This window comes from Neolamprologus brichardi, chromosome 20 (assembly GCF_056152115.1).
Source record: "Neolamprologus brichardi isolate AB-2024 chromosome 20, ASM5615211v1, whole genome shotgun sequence".
NCBI lineage: Eukaryota > Metazoa > Chordata > Actinopteri > Cichliformes > Cichlidae > Neolamprologus > Neolamprologus brichardi.
Genome location: NC_142123.1, coordinates 8,024,147 through 8,051,625, shown reverse-complemented (window position 1 = coordinate 8,051,625; position 27,479 = coordinate 8,024,147). Strand labels below are relative to the sequence as shown.

General features: G+C 38.1%; 1 protein-coding gene across 2 annotated transcripts in view; it reads left to right on the top strand.

Annotated features, from left to right (window-relative positions):
* sema3b (sema domain, immunoglobulin domain (Ig), short basic domain, secreted, (semaphorin) 3B) overlaps nucleotides 1–7,722 on the top strand; it is a 78,728-nt gene extending 71,006 nt beyond the window's left edge. For both annotated transcript variants that reach the window (XM_006785402.3, XM_006785401.3), the window contains exons 12-18: nucleotides 1,530–1,749; nucleotides 1,839–1,930; nucleotides 2,322–2,363; nucleotides 2,728–2,885; nucleotides 3,007–3,062; nucleotides 3,806–3,945; nucleotides 4,166–7,722. In XM_006785402.3, the coding sequence (XP_006785465.2) occupies nucleotides 1,530–1,749; nucleotides 1,839–1,930; nucleotides 2,322–2,363; nucleotides 2,728–2,885; nucleotides 3,007–3,062; nucleotides 3,806–3,945; nucleotides 4,166–4,657 (1,200 nt within the window). In that variant the 3' untranslated portion in view covers nucleotides 4,658–7,722. The remainder of the gene's footprint in view (nucleotides 1–1,529; nucleotides 1,750–1,838; nucleotides 1,931–2,321; nucleotides 2,364–2,727; nucleotides 2,886–3,006; nucleotides 3,063–3,805; nucleotides 3,946–4,165) is intronic.
* The last annotated feature ends 19,757 nt before the right edge of the window (nucleotides 7,723–27,479 follow it).

Genomic DNA, 27,479 nt, shown 5'->3' with positions numbered 1-27,479 from the left:
TACACAGCGTGCTGCGGGGAAAAGCCTGTTCTAACATTTGAGTCTAAGGTTTATTTTTTAGCACCTGGCGGCTCTTTTTTATTTCTCTTCCATAAATAATCTGCTCTTTCACGTGATTCAGTTTATTTTGAAAAGTCTCAACAGGATCTTGAGCTTTATTGTGAAAGATTTATGTGGAACATAAACAAGCGGACACGCGATGGTGTTGTCATCGTTGTTGCTAACCACAACGCATGAAAACAGGCGCTTGTCCATCTGTAGTGAGGTTACATATAAGAGAAAGAGAGAACTTAATTAATTAATATAGCCACTACAGTGACCATCAAAACGATGTTGCTTATTTTGCAACACCACGAAACAAACGATAGCGTAAAATGAAACGATAGACATTTTTATATCGTTATCCAATATATATCGTTATATGAACAGCCATAGATATAATGACCCAATAAATTAATAATGCTAGACCATCACATACAGTGGAATATTCTTTAGTATGTCAAACTAAAACTCAAAACAAAACAAAAAAGTCGTAAAAAAAAAAGGCCTCATAGTCACATTGAGGCAGTATTCACTATTAAATATTGTTTTCTTCCAACCCCCCCTTTCCTTTCAATCAATATGTGCTCATTATGGGCCTTTACATTCAGCTAAGCACACAAGTGTAGCATCAGCAGGATTTGTTATGCAGAGCTTCAGCTGTTACTGCTGCTGGAGAACAATCTCTGTTGTATGAATGCAGAATACTAATTGTATTTGGCCTACAGAAAACCCTCCCTCACACCATCATTACCTCGCTGGATTGTAAAATTAGCAGAACAAATCAGATTTTAAGAACACGATCATGCTTTCAAGGACATTTATGCAAAAAGTGCACATAATGGACATTCTGATTTAAAATGCATAACCCACAAAAAACAAAACAAAACAAAAAAAACAAACAGTGTGGCTCAATATAGTGCAAATTAGTAAAAAGAAAAACATGGAATTGTATGAGAATAGTTGCTGCATGATGCTAAATTGAGTTTTCAGCATTTAGAAAATCCAGGACTGGAATTTTAATTAAAGAGAGTGGCTGGACTCTGACCTGGTGTAAATCTCTTTTAAGTCCTTGAGACCCATCACACCATAATCACCTCTCTGTTGAACTGTGCTTTGTGTACTTCAGGTCAGCTAAAGTGCTGAGAAGTTCGGCATTTAATTTCAGTTTACATCCAGAAAGACAAAACAAGTTTACTCATCAAATATCAGTCATTGTGCAATGACCGAGTCCAAACATAGTAAATAGGAGAGCACTGACTCAGAGTCAGCTGTTTTTTGCAGAGCTTTACAGCAGCCGCATGCATGCACGTTCACGCATTCAGATCCTGAGAGAAAATGTGTACTCACAGTAGTTTCACTGTAGTAGTAGTTTTTTAAAATCCTCTTTTTATTTGTATCCCCACTGATGTTCAGCAAAGTGCACTAACCTCAATGTAAACTTTTTAAGTTCCCAAAATACTAATTCGATTTTTTCTGTCCTTCTTTAGTGCCCCAGCAAGACATTCGGCAGCTTTGAGTCAACAAAGGGTTTCCCAGATGATGTGATTCAGTTCGCGCGTCACCACCCTCTAATGTACAACCCGGTCTACCCTATGAGTCGAAGGCCCATCTTCATCAGGACCAATGTGGACTACAGCTTTACACAGATCGCTGTGGACAGAGTCAATGCTGCTGATGGACAGTACGATGTCATGTTCATTGGCACAGGTGAATGAGCAGTGATCATTTCTAACTCTAGGGTTAAACAGGAAAATGATGAAATTAGTTATTAAGCGGTTGTGTGTGTGAAATTTCAGATAAAGGGACAGTACTAAAGGTTATCAGTGTCCCCAAGGAGAGCTGGAACAACATGGAGGAACTTTTACTGGAGGAGTTGGAAGTTTTCAAAGTAAGAAAACTGTGCTAACAACAATACATGAAAGTACATGTATTTAGTACATTTAGTCATCATGACATGTTGTATTCTTACAAGCATTAAATCTCAATGAAGTGTTGAAATGAATGGATCATTCAAACTTGTATGCCTTTTAGTAACTGTACTGTACTCCCTGGACATGACCTAAAGAGGAAAACAAAGGATAGTTTGAAAGAACATTGTATGCATATGCATGTATACATCCATTGTATATTGTATTATTGTAGTATATTTACCTTACGATATAAAGCACCTTGAAGTTTTGATTTGGTGCTATATAAATAAAATTTAACTACATACCGATAATTTTGGTCAAATCTAAAAAGTATGTTATTTAGTTTGGTACATCTCTTCTCCTTCCCAGGACGCCTCATCTATCATCAACATGCAGATCTCCTCAAAACGGGTATGCTTGTTTAATTGTTAAAAGCCCCCAAATCATGTTTTTAAGAGTATGTCAAACAGTGCAGCACTGTATTATCTTTAGTCAATTATTTCCTCTTCACAGTGGAAATGGTTGACATATCTAGACTTAGAAATTAATCGACCTGTTTATCTACACAGCAATATATTTATATGTCCCGAAAGAGCAATATAGTATGTGAGGCTGTACTAATGGTGATGATGGATAATGCTCAATATAACCAAAGAGAGCCAACATAAATTGCCATAATGGACACATGGATGGTATTTCTGGCACATAAGCTTTTGAGCTGTTTCAGAATAAAGCATGTTTTAAATGCTTCTCTTTGCTTGCGTTGTTTTCACAGCAACAGCTGTATGTCGGCTCTGACACGGGCCTTGCCCAGATTCCACTTCACCGCTGCAGTGTATACGGGAAGGCCTGCGCTGAGTGTTGCCTGGCCAGAGACCCGTACTGTGCTTGGGATGGAACTTCCTGTACTCGCTACCTGCCAAACACAAAGAGGTCTTTGACATTAACATGACCTATAACAGATTGTCTTTGCTTAAAAAAAAAGTGAATTTGCAAATACTGTCGTGCAAGAAAACATTCCTTTTCTTAAACTAAAATGTCAAACTTGTTACAGACGTTTTCGCCGCCAGGATGTAAGAAATGGAGACCCTAACACTCTGTGCTCAGGAGGTACAATTCTTTCATCATTTCCATATCTACAACAATGACTTTTGTAGACATGTTAGGAAAACTGGTGTTAATCCTATTTGTTAAGACTAAACTATGCACGCTGTAGTCTGATGCTTCTTGGACTCATTGAGAAGCTTGCCATCTGAAATCTTACAGTCCTTATGCCAAATAATCTAAAATATCCCCCGCTTTCACCCCTGGTGACCTCTGTCTGCTCAGGCCACAATACCAGCATTTTGTTGCTGTCTTGCTGCCATAAAGCTGAATCAGGCTAATCGCTCAAACTGAAGGAGCTCCTGAGTAATGCGATTACGTCATTTGGCCTGCAAGCTGTGTTGTGTAAAACTAATGAAGGTCAGAGTAATTGTCTGTGATGAGATCGGCACTACCCCAAAGTACCATAAAATGCTGATCAGGAGTCTGTTTGGCAGTTTGTAGACGATTGTTTCACCAGTAATCTGTGTAATCCTCTCCCCACCTCTGGCCTTGATGTAGGCTGACTTTTAAGTCTTTGAGTACTTTTGTGCAATTTTATGGCTGCGGTTAAGATTTAGGGTCATATCACTCATTTTAGAAAACAATATTTCTGCCTGTCTGTTTTTTCTAGTAACATTTCTGGATTCACCATCCTATCCTTCCAGGTTCCTCTGTCTTATTCTAATCTGGACATGTTTTGTTATTAGCGAGCACATGTGCTGCTCTAAATTGACTCATTTTGTGTTTGTCTCTGCTGCCCCCTGCAGATCATCATAAGCATCGTATTGCAGAGAAGAAGCTGTATGGTGTAGAGGGAAGTAGCACTTTCTTGGAGTGTGTCCCCAAATCCCTTCAGGCCAGAATCACCTGGACCTTCCAGAAACATCCACAGAATCGACGAGAAGAGGTGAGAGGAATGGCTGACACTGGCCAGAGATGATGACCGAGAAGTCATTAAAGTATACTGTGGCATTTATAGGTCATGAAAATGTTTTGTGTGTGTTTGCATCATCAGATCAGATCAGAAATCAAATTATTTTGTTTATAATTACTTTAGCAAACAACAGCTTTGCAGCTTTAGAGCTTATTTCTTTTCATGATTTAAGTGGATTTTTTCTTGCTTATAGGTCCATCTAGACGATCGCATTCTCCAGACAGACAGAGGTCTTCTGATTCGCCGTGTCCTGAAAAGAGATATTGGCATCTACCAGTGCCATGCGATGGAGCATGGCTTCACCCAAACTTTACTAGGCATCACCTTAGAACTTGTACCTTCCACACCTTCATTTGTCTCCAATCTACCCTCCGATGCCCCTGTTCGATTAGACCCCCGCAGCGGAGGTGGACCCCCAATGACCAATCAAAAGCTTTGGTACCGGGACTTCATGCAGCTGGTGGACCATCCGAACCTAAACACGGTTGACCAGATTTGCGAGCAGGTTTGGGCACGCAGGAACACCGGTGGTGACCAGGAGGGTAAGGACATCGCACCTCTGCGTCCTGCTGTCCGCCCACCTAATAAGAAATGGAAGCATCTTCAGGAGATAAGGAAGGGGAGAAACCGTCGGACCCACGATGGGAAACCAAACCCACGTGCGCCACGCAGTGCAGGGGAGTAACGATGTGGAGAAAGAAACGGAGGGAGAAAAGAAGGACTGAAACAAGAAGAAAGCAGGAGAACGACAGAGACTGAGAAACCAAGAACTCCTGGAGGTGTTCACACATACAGATACACCCACATACGCACACACTTACACACACGGACACACACAGCACCTCCTCTATTGTGTATATTTATCTATGGATGCCCCCACTATATGGTAGTCCAATCCCTGAGTCCTCATCCCACTGGCCAGTCCCTGCATGTGCTGCCTTACTGCTCTAACTGATTCTGCACGATCCCTTTATAGTTCCACTAGATTAGTGCGTTTACTAGCAGATACATGGGAGTAAACACACCTTTATGTGTGAGCAATAAACTCACTTACCTGTCATGGGTTCATAGCAAAGGATTTCCACATCTCAAAAAATCCAATTACACATTGCGTGTAGTTGGTGCGTCACAGTGTGCACACTGTTTTAATGGACTGAACCACAGAAACAAATGTAAGCCCAAAAGTTTTGGATTAACTCCTAACGGCTTTTTTGCCCTGAAGATTTCATGCCAGCGTAGCAAAAGTGTGGACTCTTGTTTTATGCACAATGGGACCGAACGGAGCAACTGGAACATACAAAAAAGTAACTGGAAACACATTACTATTTAAGTTCAATTGCACAGGCAGTTAAAAAAAGAAGTAACATTTGAAACTTGTTCATAGAAATGAACAACTTCCTGTGGTGTTGTACACAGCAAGTGCATTCATATTAATGTCACTTTTCCATGGTTTTGCGCATATTACATAAAACAGTCACAAAAGAAAGAGCTGGCATCCTGTGGAGCAGATCATCACAGCAAATAACTGGTTATGTTATATTTTGCTGTTTAAAAAAAACAGATTGCAGTTTTCCTCGGGCAATTTGAGGCATGTCACGGCAAACTAAATTAAACAATGCAAAGCAGGTGGTCATAGTTAGAGAGCAGGCATATTTGGCCTGATGTGATTACATATATTGTTTTACATACTGGCTTGAACCACTGTAGAAAGAGTAGAGGAAAATCTACTCGAATTCCATGAAATGACAAAAAGATGTTTACAGTACAAAGACACAGGTGGAGCACAAAGAAATCAGTTTGAAAGCAAATAATAACCTAAATAAGTATGTCTAAAACGAACCTGGTATCTGTTATGTGTAAAAATACAAGAAAGACAGTAGGAAGAGCTCTGACATAATCCAAAACCTCACTCCAAAGATGACAAATTAGCTGATTTCAACATTTTGTGCGTAAACATTAAGACAAAATGATGACGGGTGTTTTTTGGGTGAGGAGCATTAATGTGGCGAGCAGGATGAAGAGGAAAAGGAAAGATATTAGTGGACTCCAAGTATGACAACCTGTGTTTCTGGGCTACGTTGCGGTATATATATTAGCATGATATTTATGAGTGAGTCTATAATTTTAATTTTAATTTTTTTTTTTTTTGGTATTCGAAGCGGTACTTCTTTTGTTTTACACTGTTCTTGCATATATTGTTTGTTTTTAAATAGTTATGCAAAGATTTAAATTAAGCGAGTCACAGATTCTTCTTCTAGCACGGTTATAAAAACCACAACGCATTTTCACTGCAACAGAAAAGAAAAACAACTCTATCATGTGACTTCATACACTGTTGTAATCACTTCTCGGTTTGGTGTTCTGGTCATTAGTGTCACTGATTTCTGCTGCTTAATGATGTCATCCCTACATAATGGACAATTAGTACTATAAGGTCTTCCTTCTCATGTTTTAGTCTAATCTCTCGCTGTGTACTGTCTGTATAGAAGTCTTTGTTTGTTGGTTGTCTGTGCTAACATTGTGTGTGTAGCCCTGCCCCTAGTGTCCATTGTGTGTACAGGCTTAGGTGAAGCCTACCTGTGGTACCATACTTTAATGTATCATAGTCTATCCACATGAAAGAAAGTGAAACTGGCTGGCCTTGTAAAATAAAACATGCTTTTTATTTGCGTTCAGTCTGTTCTTCATGATGAATATGTGGTCTGTTTATGTTTCATGGCATAAACTAGACCTGTGAGTGGACTTTTGATGTTTGGATTCATTGTTGCTGTTATTTATATACCTTCTTTATAGAGATGTAATTAACTCGTTAAACTGAACTGAACCGACTGACGCCTGTAAAAGGGACACTCTGCATTTTGACACCACGTCCAGGTAGAGAGGGGTTACTGCATTAAAATAAGTAAACTGATTTTCATTGCAGGAGCATGCTGTTAGTCTCTGCATGTGCCAACGCCTGCTTTTTAATCATAGAACTACTTAAGTTGTGCTAATATTAACTCTATAGGGGTTTTCCTTCTTACAAAACTGCATTTTTTTACACTGGTAGTGATGTCAAACTGCCTGAGTATTCCTTTTAACCCAGCTGTTGTTTTGTGCTTGAAATTGCATGACCAATGTTAGTGGCTAATGCATTTGACAATGGTGTGGTGGCAAGAAAGAGATGGAGAGAAAGAAAGCACAATGTTGAATATTATTATTATTATTCGTATGTATTTATGTGCAAAGATAAGCTGATATGTTGTGGTGGATTTTTATTTTTCCTATACATGTAGATTTACATCTGTGTTGTTTGTGTTTTGCTTAAAATTACTCATCCCCAACAAGTTTGTACATTACAGCCAATGGAGAAGCTCTTCCTTAAAGACAGTGTCCACTTAGAGTCTTTGATGTTCACACAGTCCTCCAATCAAATAGTCCTGTTGGATTCCATGTCATGTGACGCACCCCTGTTCAACAGCTCACAAGGAGAAGCTTGTATGTGTGTGTTTGTGTGTGTGTGTGTGAGGGTGGGTGAATTGTGTGCTTCTGTTTTATGCGTGTGTGCGTGTGTCCATGTGTGAGTCTCGGGGGGAAAAGCAAAGCTCTGTATATAATGGCAAAGGAACAGCTGTGTGTAGAGTGGTCTGTAGATGAAAGTTCAAAGGTCGAAGGCCAAAGTAACGTGGTGCACTGTAATACTCCCAGTTATTTGTGAAATGTCTTGTCAAGTTTTTTTTCATTAACACAATAAAAATATGCAGTTACTTCCAGATTTGCTTGTAATCTCTCCTGTTCAACTATCAGAATGAACTGATTTCATGAGGTTACATAAATATGAAAAAACAGGAAGTTAGCTGCACATAAAATAGTAACTAAATGCACTTCACACTACAAAAACATTAAACTACAGGTTCTCAGTACCTCAGAATGATGGTCCAATAACAATTTTTTTTTATTTTTTATTTTTTAATTTTTATTTTTATTTTTTTGTGGATCAAGTGTTTTAAACCTGTGATTCAAAGACAACTTTGAAGAATATGAACAGTACACACATATCAAAGCTCTGTCACATTGATATTTTCACTAAATTCAAACATGCCATCCTTTCATCAAACAAAAACTTTGAGTTTCTCTGACATGAATCATTACAAAATAAAGCTGGTGTTAAAACAAATACAGAAAAAAAAAATCACATCAAATGCCCCAAACACCCTGTCTAAGATCTGATAAGAATGCTGATGTGCTACTACACAACATGACAAAAAAATAAAAGGAATCATAATCCATAATCATTTCCTCATGTGAACCCTTTATTAGCTACAACTTAACTTCCCTCTTCATATCATTCATCAGTCTCTACTGGTTTGCTTGTTCCATCATTTCATTTGTATGCATTAAAAACACTTTTTACATACAATTTTAACTCACACCATAATTTGTCCCTCAGCAAACACATTTAAAAGTTTAAATTTAATGATTAATCCACATGGTTCCTTTGGATGCCATCTGCCTTTATGTTGTAATTAAGGTCCTTTAAGTACTTCTCATAGTTTGGTCGTGGATTTGTTATTAAACATTGAAACATTATAAAAAACTGTTTGCTTTGAGACTTTCATTCATTGTGCATAATTCTTCATCTTTAATTTGTTTAGGCCCCTGTCACATAGGCCTACAGACCAGTCTGTCACCCCCCCGGCAACCTCCTGTCCTGGAGGTGCTGGGTGAAATCAGTCGCAAACAGGCTGCTGGACCAAAAATCTTCTTGTGGCTACTAACAGATCCCTGCAGTTTCCTCTAGTATACCTGGGAGAGATTGACTTCTGCAAAATCTCATAAACTACTTGACAAGCATTCGTGAACCATGCGAACGTATGACACCCCACAAACAGAGACCTTTCCCCTTCAAAGTAAAAGCTTAGCACTGAAACAAATATGTTTCAAATGCCACAACTTCTATTTTGACGGTGCAAGGCCTCTTTCTGGAGTGTGTTGCACTTTTGCAAGTTCCACTAACACTAGTGGAGTAGATAACACAGCATAAATTTCACTAAGCAACCTCCAGCAACCACTTGCCAACTCCTTTTGGGCCAGTCATTGCCAGGTGGCTGCCAACTGGTGTGCCATCCTGTGTGACTGAGGCCTTAAACAGGATAATTTGCTGTTGATCGATGCCAGTCTCCTGTCAGTGCTTCAAATAAAGAAAAAAAATAGCTTGGCTAGCTCTAGCTTAGCATAAAGACGGGAAACAAACGCAAACAGTTAGCTCGGCTATATGCAAGGCTACCAAAAAACGATAGTAAACAAATAATCCTACACTTAATACCCAATAACAATTTTAAAGAACAGAAAAAGGGAAACAACTAAATTTCAAACACTGATTTTTAGTCTCCTTGCAGGTTAAAGAAGTATAAATATTACATTTTTAAGTGATTTACTTGTTTTATATGTTTTACAGAGAGATACATTTAGATCAATCTTTTATTAAATTTAGTTTATTTCAACTTTTAATTTACCAGGACTGGAGTGTCATCTGTGTTTTGACCACATGGTGGCAGTGTAAGAACGCTCTGCTGTAAAACTGAGAATCCACATACAGGGCTGGACATTGGAAAGGCTGAATGGTGATGTTTTATATAGTAAAACTGATAGATGTGTAATATTAATAAGAAATTGGAAGCAGAAACACATCATTTGGATTTCCAGCTGCCAAAAAGTGAACTATAGCACTCAATAAAAACACACCAACAACAAGCTGCTTATTGTTGTCTTACTACTATTAAGCCCACTGTCTGTCCTGTTATTGCTGATGCAAATTGTTACTTGTTTAGATAATCAGTGGTGTTAGTGCAAACAAACACAAATGCACATTTAGCACAGGCATGTCGAATAGAGATAGCAGCAGACAGCTGCTTTGGATGGCTGACCTCTCTTTTTGTAGCTCTCCCTATTTAACTGTTTAACTGCATCTACATCTTTGACATGTAGACCCACATTCTTTATCCTGAAATCGTCACGGCAGGCCGCATAGCAATGGGAACATGAACACACATGCACACTGGGACTTACAACACAGCGCACACAAAAAAACGAGCAAGACCACGACCATTCCTTTACGCATGAAAAACATTCACATATGTTCAAGTTTTCAGACGCTTACACACACACAAATGGAGTATGCGGTCACCAGTCATAAACACATAGAAAGGCAAATTGGGTCCATATTACTCAAACTGGCAACCCATTAGTTCCCCAGTGCTCTCAATGAGCTGCATTATTCTGCAAGTGTTAAAATGAGTCTGCTGTGCTCTGTGGAGTTATAATTGAGGTATACTGATTTTACTGGTTACTATTTACCACTTTGTTCCTATTTATGTGTTCTCTGACTCGTATGTTGAGTCAGGGTTGAGATTAAAGAGTGAGGATATTTTGAAAGAAAAGAAGTAAATTGTTGGTTCACTAATGAAGCAACAGGGGTTTAATGATAAGAACGTGGATTAAACATACACACAGTTACCTGTCTTCTTAAACTGAGGAACCATTGTAGGGTGCAGTGGTCAGTACTTACGTGCATGTGTATGTACACTGTATGTTTCTAACTGTGTATCTTTATCAAGATACCGATCTGTATGTGTCTGTATCAATCATTGGCTCTGGGTCGTTCTCTAGTTAACAAAAGGTATGAGCCAGTGATATGTTAACACATAGTAGACAACTTTTTGCTAAAATTTGTTACCAGCAGCCTATTAAAATGTCATCATTTGTTCTCATTTAGTTAAATCCATGAACAATGTCAAAGATAGGACAGTTTAAGTGACATAAAACAGTATTTTTATAACAACAACGTGATTCCCAAAGAGCTATTAGGTGAAAGTTTAGCATATCATTCTTCTGATGAGGCTTCAGTGAACAGTAGTTGAAGCAACTGAAGGGCCGGATGGATCTCGCAGGTCTTTTGCCAGGTCTTTGCTAGATTATTTCTTAAGTACAAGTACTTTGTTACTCTACTTAAGTAAAATGTTCAGGTATCTGTACTTTACTTGTGTATTTATTTTTTTGGACAGCTTTTTACTTTTTTTCCTTACATTTTTAAACAAATATCTGTACTTTCTACTACTTCAAAACAGGCTTTTGGTTTAAAACAGTTGTTTCAAGTTATTTTTTCATGTCATTGTGGGCCTTCATATATCAAACCAGTCTGAGCCTGAGTTACACATGAAAGGCAGTGCTATTCATGTTTTAATCACTAGGGGATGTCGCATTTAAGGAGATCAACGAGGCAAAATCAAGTGACACAGTAAGGGGTTAAAGTGTTTTTATGTTTTTTAGCAGAACACTGTGATGAATGCAGATGTTCATCAATTGTGGTTGCGAAACCTCAGGATCTAGCTAGCACTACATAATTGGAGTGAGAAGCATAAAGGGAGTCGTGTTTTAAGTAGCAGGTAATTTCAAATGCAGCGTTTCTATCAGCTTAACAAACATCAGCAAACACAAACTTTGCGTGCAGTTTGTCGCACAGTGTGTTGCTAGCTAAAGGTCCAGCTGTTGTTTTTCACAAGGAGAGAAAAAAAGAGAGCAAACTTCACTCAGAGATGGAGAAAGATAAGAAAGACAGGATAGATCATATTTATAAGGCAAGGACTGCTCAGTGCTATATGCAACACTGGAATTTTAAACCTTCAACTAACTCCTCAAGTCAGTACGAGCGATATTAATTACCCCACATGCTGAATTCCATGTTAACCCCTTCCCTACTCATTTTCTGTTTAAAGGCAAAGTCACCCGCTACTATTTTGGCAACAGAAAATAGAGGATTTTTTCTTTTTTTCTGCTGATGTTCTATTTAACTGATTCAAGCTGAATAACTTTATTACAATTAAAATTTAAAGATGTAAAGTATGTATTCTGATTTACATAGCACAAGGTTCAGGTAACTTTCCACAAAAATAGCTGGTAGAAACATCGAGTTTAATTCATTGCAAAAGTCAAAACCAGCGCAGGTTTTTGGAGCCACAGGCAGACGATGAGAGATGAACCAGGTTTAGAAGTTTTATTACACAAGAGAAGGTGTTGCAGCCAAAGGCAGACAGGTGAACATCCACAAGTGAGTTGTTCTTTCCCACAGAGAAGGATTGTTTTCTTTGGGCACACCAGAGGGAATGTAAGACAGATGGAGAAAAACAGTGAATGAAGACAGTTTTCTAAAATGACACTAGTTACTGCAGTGAGTAAAAAGCTCTAAGTCTAAGTCTAAGAGTACTGCACTGGACAAAAAGAAGCAAGTAAAACTGGACATGCAATCACTGTCAATAAAATTATATAGCTAGGGTAGCTTCTGTTTCACCCACATTCATTGATGATGATTTCTCATTCTAAATAGAAAATATGAGTTGACATGAATGTAGCTTTTAACTGAATTTGTATCACTATAAACATGCATTACATTTTAGTGACAGACCACATAAACAGTCTCCAATCTGATATCCCGTGTTTATTCTGCACAAAAACAGGAAGATTTACAGTATATGAATGAGAAAACCTTAATGTAAAAGCAATTAGTTAGCATTATGTCCAGATGCATAGAGTAGAAGTGTGAGTTTTTAATTCCTTTAGGTAAAATGTACTGCCTTTGTGTTGCTACGAGACTGAAAATAAAGACTGTGCACTTTTCTCTGCTTATCTCGTTTGCTATAAACAATTCCTTCAATTCGGAATATTGTGGTCACATTACTAAACGTTTCCCTTAGATTTTATAACTAAAGTGCCACTCTTTAAAATGTTTGCTTTATATTGAAAACTGTGATTATTTATTCTTAAACACCACAATGGGTACTAATTGGCAATTAGGTTGCTGTTAAAAGTCACATTTTAATGTGTAGTTGATTGATTTAAGGTGTGTATATGTGAAAAGGACTGAATATTTTTTGCAAACAACATATTCCATTAATAATTTTTGCAAGACAATGTAAACATGACTTTATGATCAGGGGCTGAGCCCTCCCGAAAAGTTTGATCCTAGATGTTCCCCCTGCTCTGTACACAGACACAGGATATCAAGACTTTTTTTTTCCAAAAAAGTGAGCTGATAGATTTGCAGAGATTTTTAGTGATAACTAGTTAATAATGTACACAACTTGTGCAGAAGAAAATTAGTTTTAGTAGAATTGTCCTTTACTTTCTTACTTTGAGTACATTTCAGAGCCTTTACTTTTTCACTTGTACTTGAGTAAAGAAGTTTAATCTCCAGATCCAGACAGTCGTCCATAAAATGCGGTGGAGGCACTGTGGCTCTGCAGTTCGGGGCTGCAGTTCAGCCAGTGGTGTTGGAGATCTTGTCAAAATTGAAGAAAAGTGCCGTCAGATTTTGATCCACCATGCAACACGGTGCATACCATCTGGAAACTGTTTGATTGGAAACAGCTTCATATTTTATCACGGCAATGATCCCAAATGCACTGCCAATGCAGTAAAAGCATACCTAGATGCAAAAAACACACAATTGAACACTATCAGTCATGGATTGGACCTCAACATTATTGAAGCAGTTTGGGATCAGCTCAACAGAGAACAGAACAAAAGGAGGAAAGATCCAAAGAAGAACTTTGAATGTCCTTTGAGATGCCTGAAAAACTATTCCTGAAGACTACTTAAAGAAATTACAAGAAAGCTATATAGCAAATATTAACTTTCAAGCTTGTTAGAGCTATCCAAGCTCTGTTTTTTACTCATTCCATTTATATTTTCATGATTCAATAAATCGCTGCACCTGTTTCCCATTTTCCCAGAAAAATCTAAAAGAAGGGGTGACTCAGTACTTTCACACAGAACTGTATTTTCATATATAGCTATACAGAGAGCATCATGATGGAATGAATGGAAGCTGGCACACAGTGACCTACAGGAAACATGATATCACTGAGACTCCTACACAAACGCAAACGAATGCCCCCTATATTCACTATGTTTTCATTCAATTTGTCCCACCAATAAATAAGTATAGAAAAGGCGTTCCCATGTCATTCAATACTAAAAAGAGTTGAATCCTGTACATTAGTGATCTCATAACATATTTTAAATAATAATTAAAAAAACAATATTTTGATCTAAAAGTAAGGCAGTGGATATAAGACACAACTCTGTAGTGTTGATGGAGAAATATTTAAATATATTGGAAAGTTTTTGGACTTGCAACAGTGTAGCAAATGGATATATCCATGGCAGCTTGTATTGAGAGAGGAGAGCATACACAAAGACACTGGACTCCAGTACTGGGAAACATCCAGAGACATAATCAATAGCTTGCATCAACAAAATTTCAGAAACTTCCCACCATGCAAAAAATTACATTTTCTTTTAAGCTTATTAGTGTATCAACTTTGCTTCCTTAGATCCTCCACTCTGTTTTCCATTTCAGAGTTAGTCTGGGAGGGTCTGGAGCTGTCTTAGGGCGAGAGGCAGGATAAACTCTGGAAGGGTCACCAGTCTGTCGCTATTCATGCTCTCACTCACGGACAATTAAAAATCAGCAATTAACCTAACCCCACTAACTGCATGTCTTCAGCCTACGGGTGGAAGCTAGAGTATCTGGAGAAAGACCCCAGCCTGGTAGCAGACTTGAACTAGGAACCTTCTTGCTGTGAGGAATCAGTGCTTATCACTGCACCACCGTGCTGCAAAACTTTACACCCTTCAGAAGTATAATGTTAAGATAATCGTTATTAATACATTAACATTATTACGATCATGTGATCACTGTGTCTGGTTCTGTTGAAGGCTTTAATATAGTTTACATTAAATGCAGCAGTAAAATCATGTTGTATCACTAAAATCTTTATATTAAAAAACATTAAACTTAGTCTAGAATATTGAGTACATAATTAATTGTAAACCTGGATAACCTTTTACTTTAAGCCTTTCATACTTTCACAAACAAAAGAGACACAGAGTTGTGTGCTACTAATAAAATCTCTTTTTGTTAGGATGTGTGCTGCCGAGATTCCTCCATTGAAATTTTCATTTTAAATTAAAAAAACAAATTACCTTTAGAAAAAATATCTAAAAAATTGAGTTAATATAAACACAACTCTTTGGAAATCTGAGGATAAACAGAACTTCAACTTCAAGGATATACAGGTAAGGTAAACAAAAACAAAAAACAAACAGTATGCTCACCAGCCACTTTGTTAGGTACACCAGTTCAGCTGGTTGTTATCAGTCAGTCACATGGCGTCAACTCAACGCATCTGGTTATGTAAACATGTCCAAGATAACCTGCTGAAGTTCAGAGCTGAATCTGGCAGGTCAGACGGTCAGATCTGAGTATGTCAGTTTTTAATGAAAATGGTCAGAGAAAGACTTGGTACAGCCAAGATATGCAGCAGAGCAGTTCACACAAGCTCACTAAAATTATACAACATAAGTCTGATGATCTTGAGTTCGGCTGTGACATTCAGACGGTAGGGTCAAAACTTGGTGGAAATAACATGAATTCATGGATCCATCCTGTCTTCTATCACTGACTCAGGCTAGTGGTAGTGAAGATGAGAGCTTTAGGTGGATTCGTTGGAGAATGTGACACAACGTAAGGCTGCCTCTAATGCTTGATTTGCTTGTTCAGATAGTTCATTATTCTTTGGGTGAAACTCTGAAGTCAAGCTATCCTTGGGAACACATGCTGCACAGGCAGACTGGTAGTCTCCACAGCTGCAGGCGTTTAGGAAGGGGTAAATAAATAGCGGGGCTTCCACTTGGTCTGGTTCCTCTGCTTGGCTCAATCAAGGCCTCCCACAAGGGAAATGATGGTTTCTGAGGAGGCTGGAACATCCCTAAAAGAAAACTGCTGAAAGACGGTGTCAGACTTAACAGAAGAAGCCAGAGCAGTAAGTGACAAAACTCAGCTAGTCTGACAGGAGTTTGACCTTTTAGTGGTTTGGATGAAAGCTCCTATAATGAGTTCACTCCACCAAAGGTTGTTTGGCCTCTTCCAACCAGTGCCTCTACTCTTTTAATGCTAATGTAATGGGTTGTTGGGTCTATGGCAGAGATTATCCCTTAACACGAGAAAATCTCTCTCTTAGTAACTCAACAAGACATAACCACAAGAGACAAGAGACAAAGGTAAGACAACAACAAAACCCAGAGCATACAGCAGTACTGTTGCCAGTTCAACGATCAGGCATCAACTGAGGTGTTTCCTACATCTTGAATAGCAGGCAGTCAGTCATAGGATTGCCACAGGTGAGTTCATTATCTCAAGCAAAGGTGAGAAAAAGGAAGGAAAGAAATAAACACACACTCACAGAGGGAAAGAAGAGAGACCATGATGAGAAGAGTTACGTAGAAATGAATCTGTTGCACAGAAGACTGAAGGACCATGTTACCAGCTACCTGAAATATTACAGCATAGGGCAGCCCTGGTGGTGTCCAGTGTCACACAGGGAATCAGTCTGACATTTTACCAGCAGTGCAAACCAAAGTCTTGTTCCCGTTGTACAGTGATTGACTGGCCTGTAACAGTGGGCCTGACATTCCAAGCTTCCTAAGCATTCCTCAAAAAACACCCACAGGGACACTTTCATTTGCATGTCCACAACCAAGACCTCCTCCCACACACAGGCACACACACGCACAAACACACACACACAGTAAAACTCACTGACAAGTATAATGATTAATGAGCCTAATTAAAAGTAATTATCTTGGTGATTAGCCATAACAAGTTAAAAAGCCTGTTGGCACAACCGAGACATGGTTCCCACTAAATAACCATAGTCACTCATTCAAACGCACACACACCGACTTCGAGCCAGTGCCAGATTTGTGGTGATGGAAACCTACCACCCTGACAACACAAACAAACAGCAAATTGTTTCTACAGAACACAAGTGGCTCAGACACGAGACAGAACGACATCATACAAAAGCAAAGACGCCCTTTTGAAAAGGATTGATTCTATTACAAGATTAAGATTGAGATCTATTAAGACTGATTCTATTTAAGATTAAGATTACAGAAAATGCTTCCAAATGCTTGTTTGACCTGAAATGCTGACCGTTGGCCAAAAGTACGTTCTACTCTGCTTGGACATAATTATACATCATGTTTTGACCTAGAACCAGTCAGAGCATGTCTTTTCATTTTGAAGAACACTGTTCTCCAAAACCACAAATGTAATCTAATACCGAGAGTGTGTTACTTAGTGTTTGCAGCATGTATTGTGTGTAAGTTGAGAGCAGACCATGAAAATCAGGCTATTTCTAAGCTCTGTTAAAAAAAAGTATATGGACTCGTGCATATGTCCTGCCAAAATCAAATATCCCATGAGCAAAATCAGGTTATTTAATCATCTATGCCATTGAAGGGTTAGCTGTGTCCCTGAAACACACTTCATTTGACCAACTATATACTTTATAAAGGGAAAATGGGGGTTAAGTGAAAAGTTCATACCGCGTGCCTTACTGGTGAAATAGGTGGTTTGCCGGTACTTTCCAAAGTGACACACAACTATATATTTTCCAAAGAAAAAACCTCTATAATTGAGAAGACTACTTGGTTATAGATGTTAAAGAGGTCCATATCTAGATAGTGGGGAGACCAAATTAAAAATGATATCTCCATAGTCAGACTCTCTTGGATGCGGAATTCTTTCATCCCAATGTTACTCTAAGATAGGAAAACCCTCATTTCCATTCCAAACTAGGTGTCAAATCTCTTTTCACTGATGCTTGCTATGTCCTGTGCTAGCGTCCTGCTGATGCTCCACTGCATATGGACAAAACAAAACTTATTGTGACTACATTGATTCTGACTGAAATGATGTTTGTGTAAATCTATTACATTCCACGTGTTTGATCGTAGACCAAAGTGTTGGATCAGTTTTGAACTGAAGGTGGTGCTAGAGGAAGTTCTGCTCATGATAATGAAAGAAAAAGAAAAGCAACTTTCAGTCATTTACAGGGTATAGCTGAAATAAGCTACTAAGGTCACTAAAAGGCAGTAGGTAGTACAAGAGTTAAAAGGAGGGAAAAAAAGAAGACAATCAAAATATTCTTTGAAACAAAGCTTGACAATAACACATCACAGAAGAGAAACACTAAGCGGATGGTGTATTAGTGTGTCTGTATGTCTCTAAATATGGAATGATATGTTCCAGAAAACCATATAACATAAAAATAGCAATAAGTCAACAGCTAGCATGGACTGACACATAACACAAAGCTGCACACAAATCTCTGGATGACAAATATCTCTACAAGTACTTATAGGAAGCAACATTTCCTGTTGATCAAGGTGTGACTGTCCCTACAGGAAGGAAGCAGCTGAATGACCGCTGCGTTCTATACAAGACACTTCCCTTGACAGACGCACGTATATAAACATGGATAATGGATTACACTTACATACACAAAGCACATGGCAGTTGAACACACAGCTGAACTTCACTGAAATGTAAAAGAAAACACATCTTAAAATTGCAGCTGCATGAACTGTAAGGCTTTTGAAAGAGGAAAAACAAGGGACAAGAGGAAAACAAGCGGATGAGCTTATTAAATCACTATATGAATCCTTATTTAGATAATTATCCAATATGTTTTGATGAAAACATTACAGCAGTGAATTGTGTACTGAATTATATGCGAGAGGGTGGGGAAAATAATGTTTTTTTTTCTTCTTCTTCTCTTCATCACCATATCTGCTCTCTTATCAGGTACAGTTGTTGTAGCAATCAAACACACACAACTGCCCAGTGCTCTGAGACTGTTCATTACCTTTGACATAATAAGGACAATCTGGAAAGGACAAAATCCTAATGCAGCACTGATCCCAAACAGGAAAAAGAGCAGGAAGTAGACTGAAAGTGTGTGTGACGGTAAACAACCAGTGGTATGTCTGTTATTCACCGGAGTTTCCAGATTTATTCAAACATTTGGCATGAACATATGTGTTGTTATACTGTTTACTTCCACTTTAAATAACCAGGTGTTTGTACTTCTCTGAGATGTGTTTTGCGTAACTACAGTATTACTTTGTCTCCGATCCAATCAGTTTCCAATGCCTAACAGATGACTCTCCTTGCCAACCCACATGAAAACACATGTTCTTTTTATTCGTGCAGCAAACATCTGTTCAAGGGTCAAAAACAAAACAAAAAATCTTGCTAATATCAGGAAATTAAAAAGCCCAAACATAATCATGTATATCTCTTGATGACAGGCTGCGTTATACAGTGATGATACAAAAGCCCTGTCATCTGCTTGGTAAACAGTGCAAATGAAGTGCTAACCTCAGTGATGACTCATAAACGCTGATGCGCTATAAATCATGTTCAGGATCAGGTATGCGAGGGGTGGGTGAATATTCTGAGTCTGAATTCTGGACTATTAATAATCTGTTTTGCTTTAAGTCTACACGTCCAGACATGAACTCAGCATGGAGCAGGAACGGGCCACAGTGTCACTACACCCCAGATGCAGCCAAGTTAACGCCTCAACACCACAGAGGTGAAGCAAATTGCTCTGTCTCTCATATTTTCTTTCAATACCAGCAGATAAACTGAAATGGTGCAGTAGTAAATCTATCCTATACTTCCTTACTCATCTTACCCAGGTCCATAACTTCAAGTCTATTACCACAATCAGGACAACGTTTACACCCTCCCTCTCCTCGCCTTTGCCACTGACCCAGACAGCATATCTACAGCAGCAACTGTTAATATAAAGTCTTATGCTTTACTATTGAAGTATTAGACTTTCACCTTTCACACAAACACAAATCCACTAATCTATTCCTCCTGCCTAGTGACCGGATTTGAATGGATGTTTTATTTTGTTTATTAATAAGTTGAAGTTGTTAGTTAGAATTCACTTGCCTTATTTGTATTCTTCAGAATTCATTAAGCCTTTATAATCCATCTGTGCTTCCAGGAACTAAGGAATTCTCACAATTTACGGACACATAGACTGTTCATAAAGTGTGACTAAGAAAGTGGGTGGAAACGTCAGCATCTAATATGATGTTTTTCATATTCAAAAGAGATGTTGGTCTCAGTGAGATTTGCAGAAGAAGTCAAATTCAACATCAAATAAATGTGTCACAGTGAATTATGATCAACTTGATTCCAGCAGCAGAATGAATCCAGACGTCTCCATATCGGGGATAGTCTTAAAGTCAAGAGGTTTGTCGTGGGTTTCTTGTCACTCATCAAAGACAAAAACAAAACGATTCAAAAAATTCTCGCTTCCTTGCGTTTCTCTCCAAGTTCACTAACATAAGACAAAAGAAACTGCTGGGACTGAATTTAACAGTCCTAGTTTATTTTCAAGACAGTAAAATCTGATTATTATTTTTTTTACACCAAACACAGCCTTTTATTAAATTTGGAAAGATCTGAGTAATTAAACTGGACATGCTCATGGGAAAGGTTTTCAGTTAGGGAGGTGCATTTAATGGAAGTTTTAAGCAAGTGATGACAGACTAATCTACAGCATCTATTTCCACAGGAAGTTAAACTTGATATCAGTTATAAATAATGGGGAAAACATAAAAAAAATGTTGCTTGGGATTGAGTTAACAACTTGAACTACATTATTCATTAAACAGAAAATCAATCAACTCTGTTTTTCAGCCAGATGTTCATTACCCCCTTGTTCTATAGGATACATTTTTGGTGACCCTGCAACAAACCTATTATTTGTCTTATTAACTTTGAAGCTGCAATCAAGTCTTGTCATCTTAAATCTTAAAAAGGAAAAAAAACTTGCAATATCTTCCTTCTCAGCGAACAGATTATGTGTCTGGAGGATTTTTTTTTAGAGCTCTGTTCTTTTTCAAATGAAACTTAAGTCCGCACGGATTAAAAAAAAAACGATTTCCACACTATTTTAATTAAGCATCCTTTCAAGTTGCATCAGTGACTTCTTTTGTGGTTTTATGAAGTATGCAAGCCTAAGGACGTTCTTTGGTTATGTGAAACATCAAGGAGGGTCGGTGAGAGATAAATGAACCTGGACTGTGTACTGAAAGATAAGTAATATATAGTCCAGCTGAAAGTGGGCCACAGTGTTTAAGTGCGTCCAGGGACTGCGTTTCCTGTAACACCGTGGGATAATGACATTAATGAGTGATGGTTCTGTGGTATACAGAGTCCCATTCCCATTCTGCTAAAGGCTTTGACACAAAATAATCTTTTATTTTGAATGTCTTTTATTTCTTTCCTTCGGGATGACTGAGACCAAACATAAAAGACTGATGCTCAAGCTTGGCTTCATTTTTCATGAGTCTTCCTTCTTCCCTTGGCCATTTCCCTTGTTTGCCCTTGATCATCACTTTCTTTTCAAAAAATTTACTATCAAGTGTACCCCACCCATACCCCCACACACATACTATTATGTTTTCCTCCTCCGTTTCCTTTGTGTACTATTTCTTTCCTGCTAGTCCAAACTTGTTGCTTTGATACAATTAGGATGATATGTGCATATCCACAGCCCACTGATTTACAGTTAAGAAAAAATAGCAGTCATGTATGCATGTTGGGAGAGATCCTGACATGTGGAAGTTAAGGACAACGTGACCAACCAAAATTTCATTTGGCTTTGTTCTGTTTTCATAGCTGCTTTAAGTTGAGCTGTAAAAAAGTAGTCTGTAGAGAGCTTTCCTTACAAAAAGAAAAAAGAAAATGAAAAGTGGTTATTCTAAAAATGGGATTTCATCAAAATGTTCAAAAAACGAGTCAGAAAAAATATTAGAAACATCCTTTTAAATTGACACATATGAATGAAAGCTCCCTATTTCACAATAACTACCATGGTAGTAACAGGAAAAAATGATTTAGAATGAAGACAGATGTCATCCACTTCAGCGTATTACAAATACATGTGGATTTTTAAACTTGTTTTTTTAAAGTGTTGCTGATGTCAAGTCCCCAGGGCAGCCTGGTTTTGCTGCTGATGGGTGATATTTTACTTTAGAGGAAAGTTCTACAAAAACCAGAATGTTCCAAAATGAAATATCACTTCACCATCGATCCAGCACAGCTGGCCCCGTCTCTGTGGATTAATCTTCATCAGTCAAAATGGAGCCACCACATCTATAGCCAGCTCCCCGTAGATTGCTTGAGCATGCCAGTACTTACACACACACACACACACACACACACACACACACACACACACACACACACACACACACACACACTCTGTGTCTCTTTATAATTTCCTCCCAGAATGTAATCACTACCAGCCTAATCTAAAGCTCACTAAAGCTTCTCATCTGCTTTTAGCAAAGTGCAATCAGCATACATTTTCTAGTGCAGATAGCTCTGTTTGAAGATATTGTATTATATCCTTACTGCAAAGGTATGTTTTGCACAAAACGCAGAACATAATAATGAAATAAGTAAGTCAGTAAAATATGGCTCTCCAAAGACAAATACCGGAAAGCTCAACGGTAGTGAATCTGCCCACATGTGAAACATGCTGCTGTTATGAAAGAAGGATAGGACAGCAGGGATGCAGATAATCTGAAATAATACAGGCACCATAGTAAATGTGTACTGATCTTTTCAAAATCACTTTTTTGTAAACAGGTTGCTAAACTTGGAAGCAAAGCGTGGATTCGAGGCAGAACAAAATCACAATGAAGCCAAAAATTAAAATGAAATTAAATTGTTTAATATATCATTTAATATGATGTTATAGCAGTATTGGGCAGGCCATGCTCTGCAGTCAGTCCGGGTGACACTTTCCAGCCCACAGAATTAAAAAGACAGCCTAACCCGTTATGATCAGTGAGTTTAGACTGCTCCTGAAACGGCAAAATAAGCTCAACAAGTGGACACTTGTTTGTAGTCCTCCAGACAAAAAAGTGGACCCACTGAGGCCAACATGGTGAGGTGGGCAAACTGAGCTATAAAGTTGTTGTTGAGGTGCTGTGGTAAAGTTAAATCAGAGGCTATAAAGCTGCTTAGCCCAACCTATTTGAACGCAAATGACACCTCAACACCGGACTGTGGCTAAATCCATCCTGGGAAAGTAGCAGAGACAGTATCGCAACATATTTTGGGTCTTAGCAAAAGGAAAGAGCGGTGGCAGAAACATCAAGGTTCATCTATTACTGAGATAATATATACCTTTTCTAGACATGCAGCCAAAGCATAAAACAGCAGTCGTGTGCTGTATTTCCTTTCCAACGTTTACCACTTTTAAAACATGTTTATTGCCCTGGGAACCGCCAGCCTTCAGCAGCAATCTTTTCACTGGAATAAATGATTGCTCTTGATTATATGAATTTAACCACAGTGGTGTCAAATATTGTTCTATTATAATTGTCTCTCTTTCCCTTTTTATTCTTTTTACTGGTAAAAAGTGATGCATTGCATTAACTGCTCAGCAGTGGGCATGTTATTATTAAGATAATCAAAGTCCTTCCAGTGTGATCCATTATAGCTATTAAATATATTCCTGATCAGCTAATTTAATATCATTAAACATATAAAATGAGAGATATTGTGATAAAGATAAGTATATAAACATACCCAAAATTTGACTTGAACAGGCCAAGTGTTTTTCCATATGGTCACAGTTTAGTCAGGCATAAGAGGGCTGTGTACAACAGTTTCAAATGAAACATTATACGTATGCATATGTGAATCAGATCTGTAATGGTGGCCAAGCTGATCCGTGTAGATTTTTGCTTCCAAAAAATTCAACTGCGAACCAGAAAAAAGCTTTCATACATCCAAGTGAAACAATGCAGTCTGAGCTGATGAAGACATGGAAACTCAGACGTTCCTCTTTTTAATCCAAAGTGGCTTCAATCAGTCAGCTTTAAATCATCTGATGGATTTTTATGGCGTGTAATTTATAACAAAGTGTTATCATTCAGATTCACATTATAAATTTTATGGTTACAGGAACTGTGAATAGAGGAAACGAATACAACATGATCAAAAACACTATTTTCAATAGTTAATTATCTGTGAATATGGGAAACTGTCTGAAGTTCACTTCATTCCTCATAAGCATGTTAATATGTTTGTCAAGACTGTTGATACCAGTGCATGTAATGGTTATTTTCTCTGAGAGAGAAAAACCTTTAGTATTAGTATGCAGTGCAGACACAAAGAAAATCTTAAAAAGTACAAATAACTTATTGTAAGACCTGAAAGACCTGAAAGAATATAAGTACAAAGAAGAGCTCAAGAAGATGTGGAGGATGAAAGTAACAGTGGTCCCAGTGGTGATTGGAGCACTTGGTGCAGTGACTCCCAAGCTAGGTGAGTGGCTCCAGCATATCCCAGGAACAACATCCGAGATCTCTGTCCAGAAGAGCACAGACCTAGGAACAGCAGAGATGCTGCGCAGGACCATCAAGCTCCCAGGTCTGTGGTAGAGGACCCGAGCTTGAAGGATAAAGACCACCCACAGGAGTGACAGGGGAATTAATTATGTATATAGTTGTTGATGCATCTATTTTCAAATTAAAATTAAGTTTTCTTTTACAAAATATTGTAGAAATGCAAAGTTGCATTTAAGCTAAATAGACCCATATCTAGTTCTATACAGTCCATCCGTTTCTGCAAAATTTCTATGTACTAAAAATCTTAGAATATTTCAAATCTCAGTGACCTCAACCTCAAGGTCAGGGGTCAGATTTCAAGATTTCAGAAAATCTTGTGAATGCTAAGATTTTGAAACTGATACCATAGGTGTATATGCACACATATGTATTTGTACGTGTGTACACATCTTTTACGAGGCTGAAAGGTACCACTGGCTGCTGCAAGTAGTTTCTTTTTAGTGAAAAGTAGGACATGAGTGTGATAGTAAAATGCAAATAATGCAAATGGTATCCGGGACATAAACAATCACGTTATGCCCCTAACAGAGCTTCAGCTCTTTGCAAGGACAGACAGCATGTTACCACAAAGCTAGCAAGGAACCAAGAACGATGACAAAGCTAAGCGAAACTGAAAAGCAGGGAGCCAGAGCCTGATCAGCAGGTAACAAGAGCAGTGGTGAGAAGCCTCCAGTTCTTCCTGTTCATAGTGCTAAAGTAAAATCACTGTGGCGATTAGTTTGATGGCTCTTTGGGTTGGTTTTTAATGTTTGCTTTGTGTTGTCAGCTTTGTGTTCATGCATAAAAACTAAAAAAAAAGCTCTTCGTGTCTCCTCATTGGGATAATGATTTGTGGGACTGTAGTATAAGGTTTCTTTTGTTACATGGTAATCATCAAAAATTGTTCTTCAGATCATTTTACAGACAAGCTAATGTGACAAATTACTTTTTCCATTGGGTATTTCAATAAGATACTGGATTACTTTAAGAATAGTAATGACTAATATGTAAAACATAACTTATTTTGAATAATGACACCAACACCGCTGGTTTCAGGGATTGTAAAAAGCCTAGCACCTTGAGAGGTGTTCTCTGATATAAGGGGAAGTAAAATAAAGATGTGATAATAAAAGTCTGAAGTAAAAGTTTATCTTTTCTAGGTTAATTTTGCAGGATTTTCACTTTTTTTTGCCCAGTATAGCCATTATATTTAAACATCTGCTGGGAGGCACATTGAAATCTGCAGCATTATATAACAGGACAGATTTTGTTATGATTTAAATGTCTAGGATACACCTGAACATGTCACAGACAAAAGAATATGAATATTGTTTTACCATTTTAGCACTTGAATTTAATTGTTATTACAGGAGACAGCAGCAGCTCCCTCTGAGCTGTAGTCATAACAGGAAGCAAATGTAGGTCATAACTCAATGTAGAGCGATAGGGCTGGCGGTGGCAGTGCAGCAGCATCAATAATGCTGTTGTGGATCAGGATTATTTTAGTTAACTAAAATTAAACTAAAGTGTAAAACAACAATTTAGTTAACTGATATAAAAAAGACAGACTGAAGCAGTAAAATAAAGTAAAATATAATAAACATATACTGGAAATATCCTTAGCTTTAGCCTTTGCTTAGATTTGATTTATATGTTTAAGATTGGGAAGTCTATTGTGTTCGTTACACTTGTACAATAATCAATATATAGTCAATAACAGAGGTTAAACAGCCAAGGTGAATTTGATCATTAGAAAATTTATATCTCCTTTTTCAGTAATAGCTGACCATGTTTATGTCTCAGTGATATAAAGTATATATAAGTATATGATGGATGTGGCCAGTGTCATGGCATCCATTGGTTGTGTGGGCTCTCATTTTGAACCCTTGAGGTTGTTATTTCACTTCAACTTTATTATTTTCAAAACAGGAAATCACCGTATTTGGATAAAATCGTTTTAATCTGCCAGTTAATATTCCCCCATGCTAGTTTTCCATAAGTTGCTGTGACATTAAACGTAATGCCAGACTCAAAACAAAATGTACCTTCCTGACAAAGTGAATATAATTTTTCAACCTCAGAGATTTCTGCTTGATGTGCCCATAGCCTGGAGGTAAATCTCTGCACAACCGAATGAAATCTCCCATTAAATCACTGGAAACCAAAGCATAAAGCTATTTTCCGCAGGCTGTAAGACTTTTACATGTTAATGAGATGTGTCCAGAATTTGAACATTTTGGAATCCACAGACACGAACCTCCCGAGGCTCCTGTTGGTTTCCCTTTGTTGATTTCTGCACATCAGTAAATCCTCAAACTTACTTCAACAACCGAGGCCGCTTTACTCTCTTTTACACGTTGACTGACGTCAGAACTGGTATTTTGAAGTTTTATAGCGAGCTGTGTGCACGCTAGAATTTCTCATCTGCACGTCAAACACATGAGCCAACGTTCACTCGGGCTTGTTTGCTCTGTGGTTGTAGTAATTGACAGGGTGTGAAGTCGTTTAGTGGGTTCAGTTGCAGGTTTGATTTTTATGAGATGGTCTGTTTGCTGAAGCGACAAGCAGCCATTGTTACCCCACATTTCCAGTGATGTTACAGCCCAATTACCCTCCAATCACACGCATGGCCAGAACCAGTAACCGGGCAGTAAAATAGGCAGACACTTGGTCTCCAATGACCTACATATGTTTTCCTGCTATTATGAAGACTTTTGAGAGAGTGCACACACACACATACACACACACACACACACACACACACACACACACACACACACACACACACACACACACACACACACACACACACACACACACTCATGAGCATGTGAAGAGCAGATACTATTGCACTGAGATATTTGTTATAGTATGAAAAACTCTTTTAGCTGTATGTATTTTCTAACTTTAAGGTTAGGTTGAGCTAAAAAACAATGCTTTAGGTCTTAACAATATTAAAATAGAGTCAATGTCTTGTACTGTGACATTTAGTGCTTCATCGCCAGTGTGCTGCATGGTGCTTGTTGCTGAGTATGAAATAGAGCATGTCTTGGTTTCAGTACAGTAAACGTTGCCGTTTAGATGAGTGATTTGATTTAAGGCATTGCTATTTGTCCACATTTATGTCACTGGTCCCATTAGTCTACTCCTCCCACAACACTACAAAGTCAACCAAAGTCAAAGTATGTTCA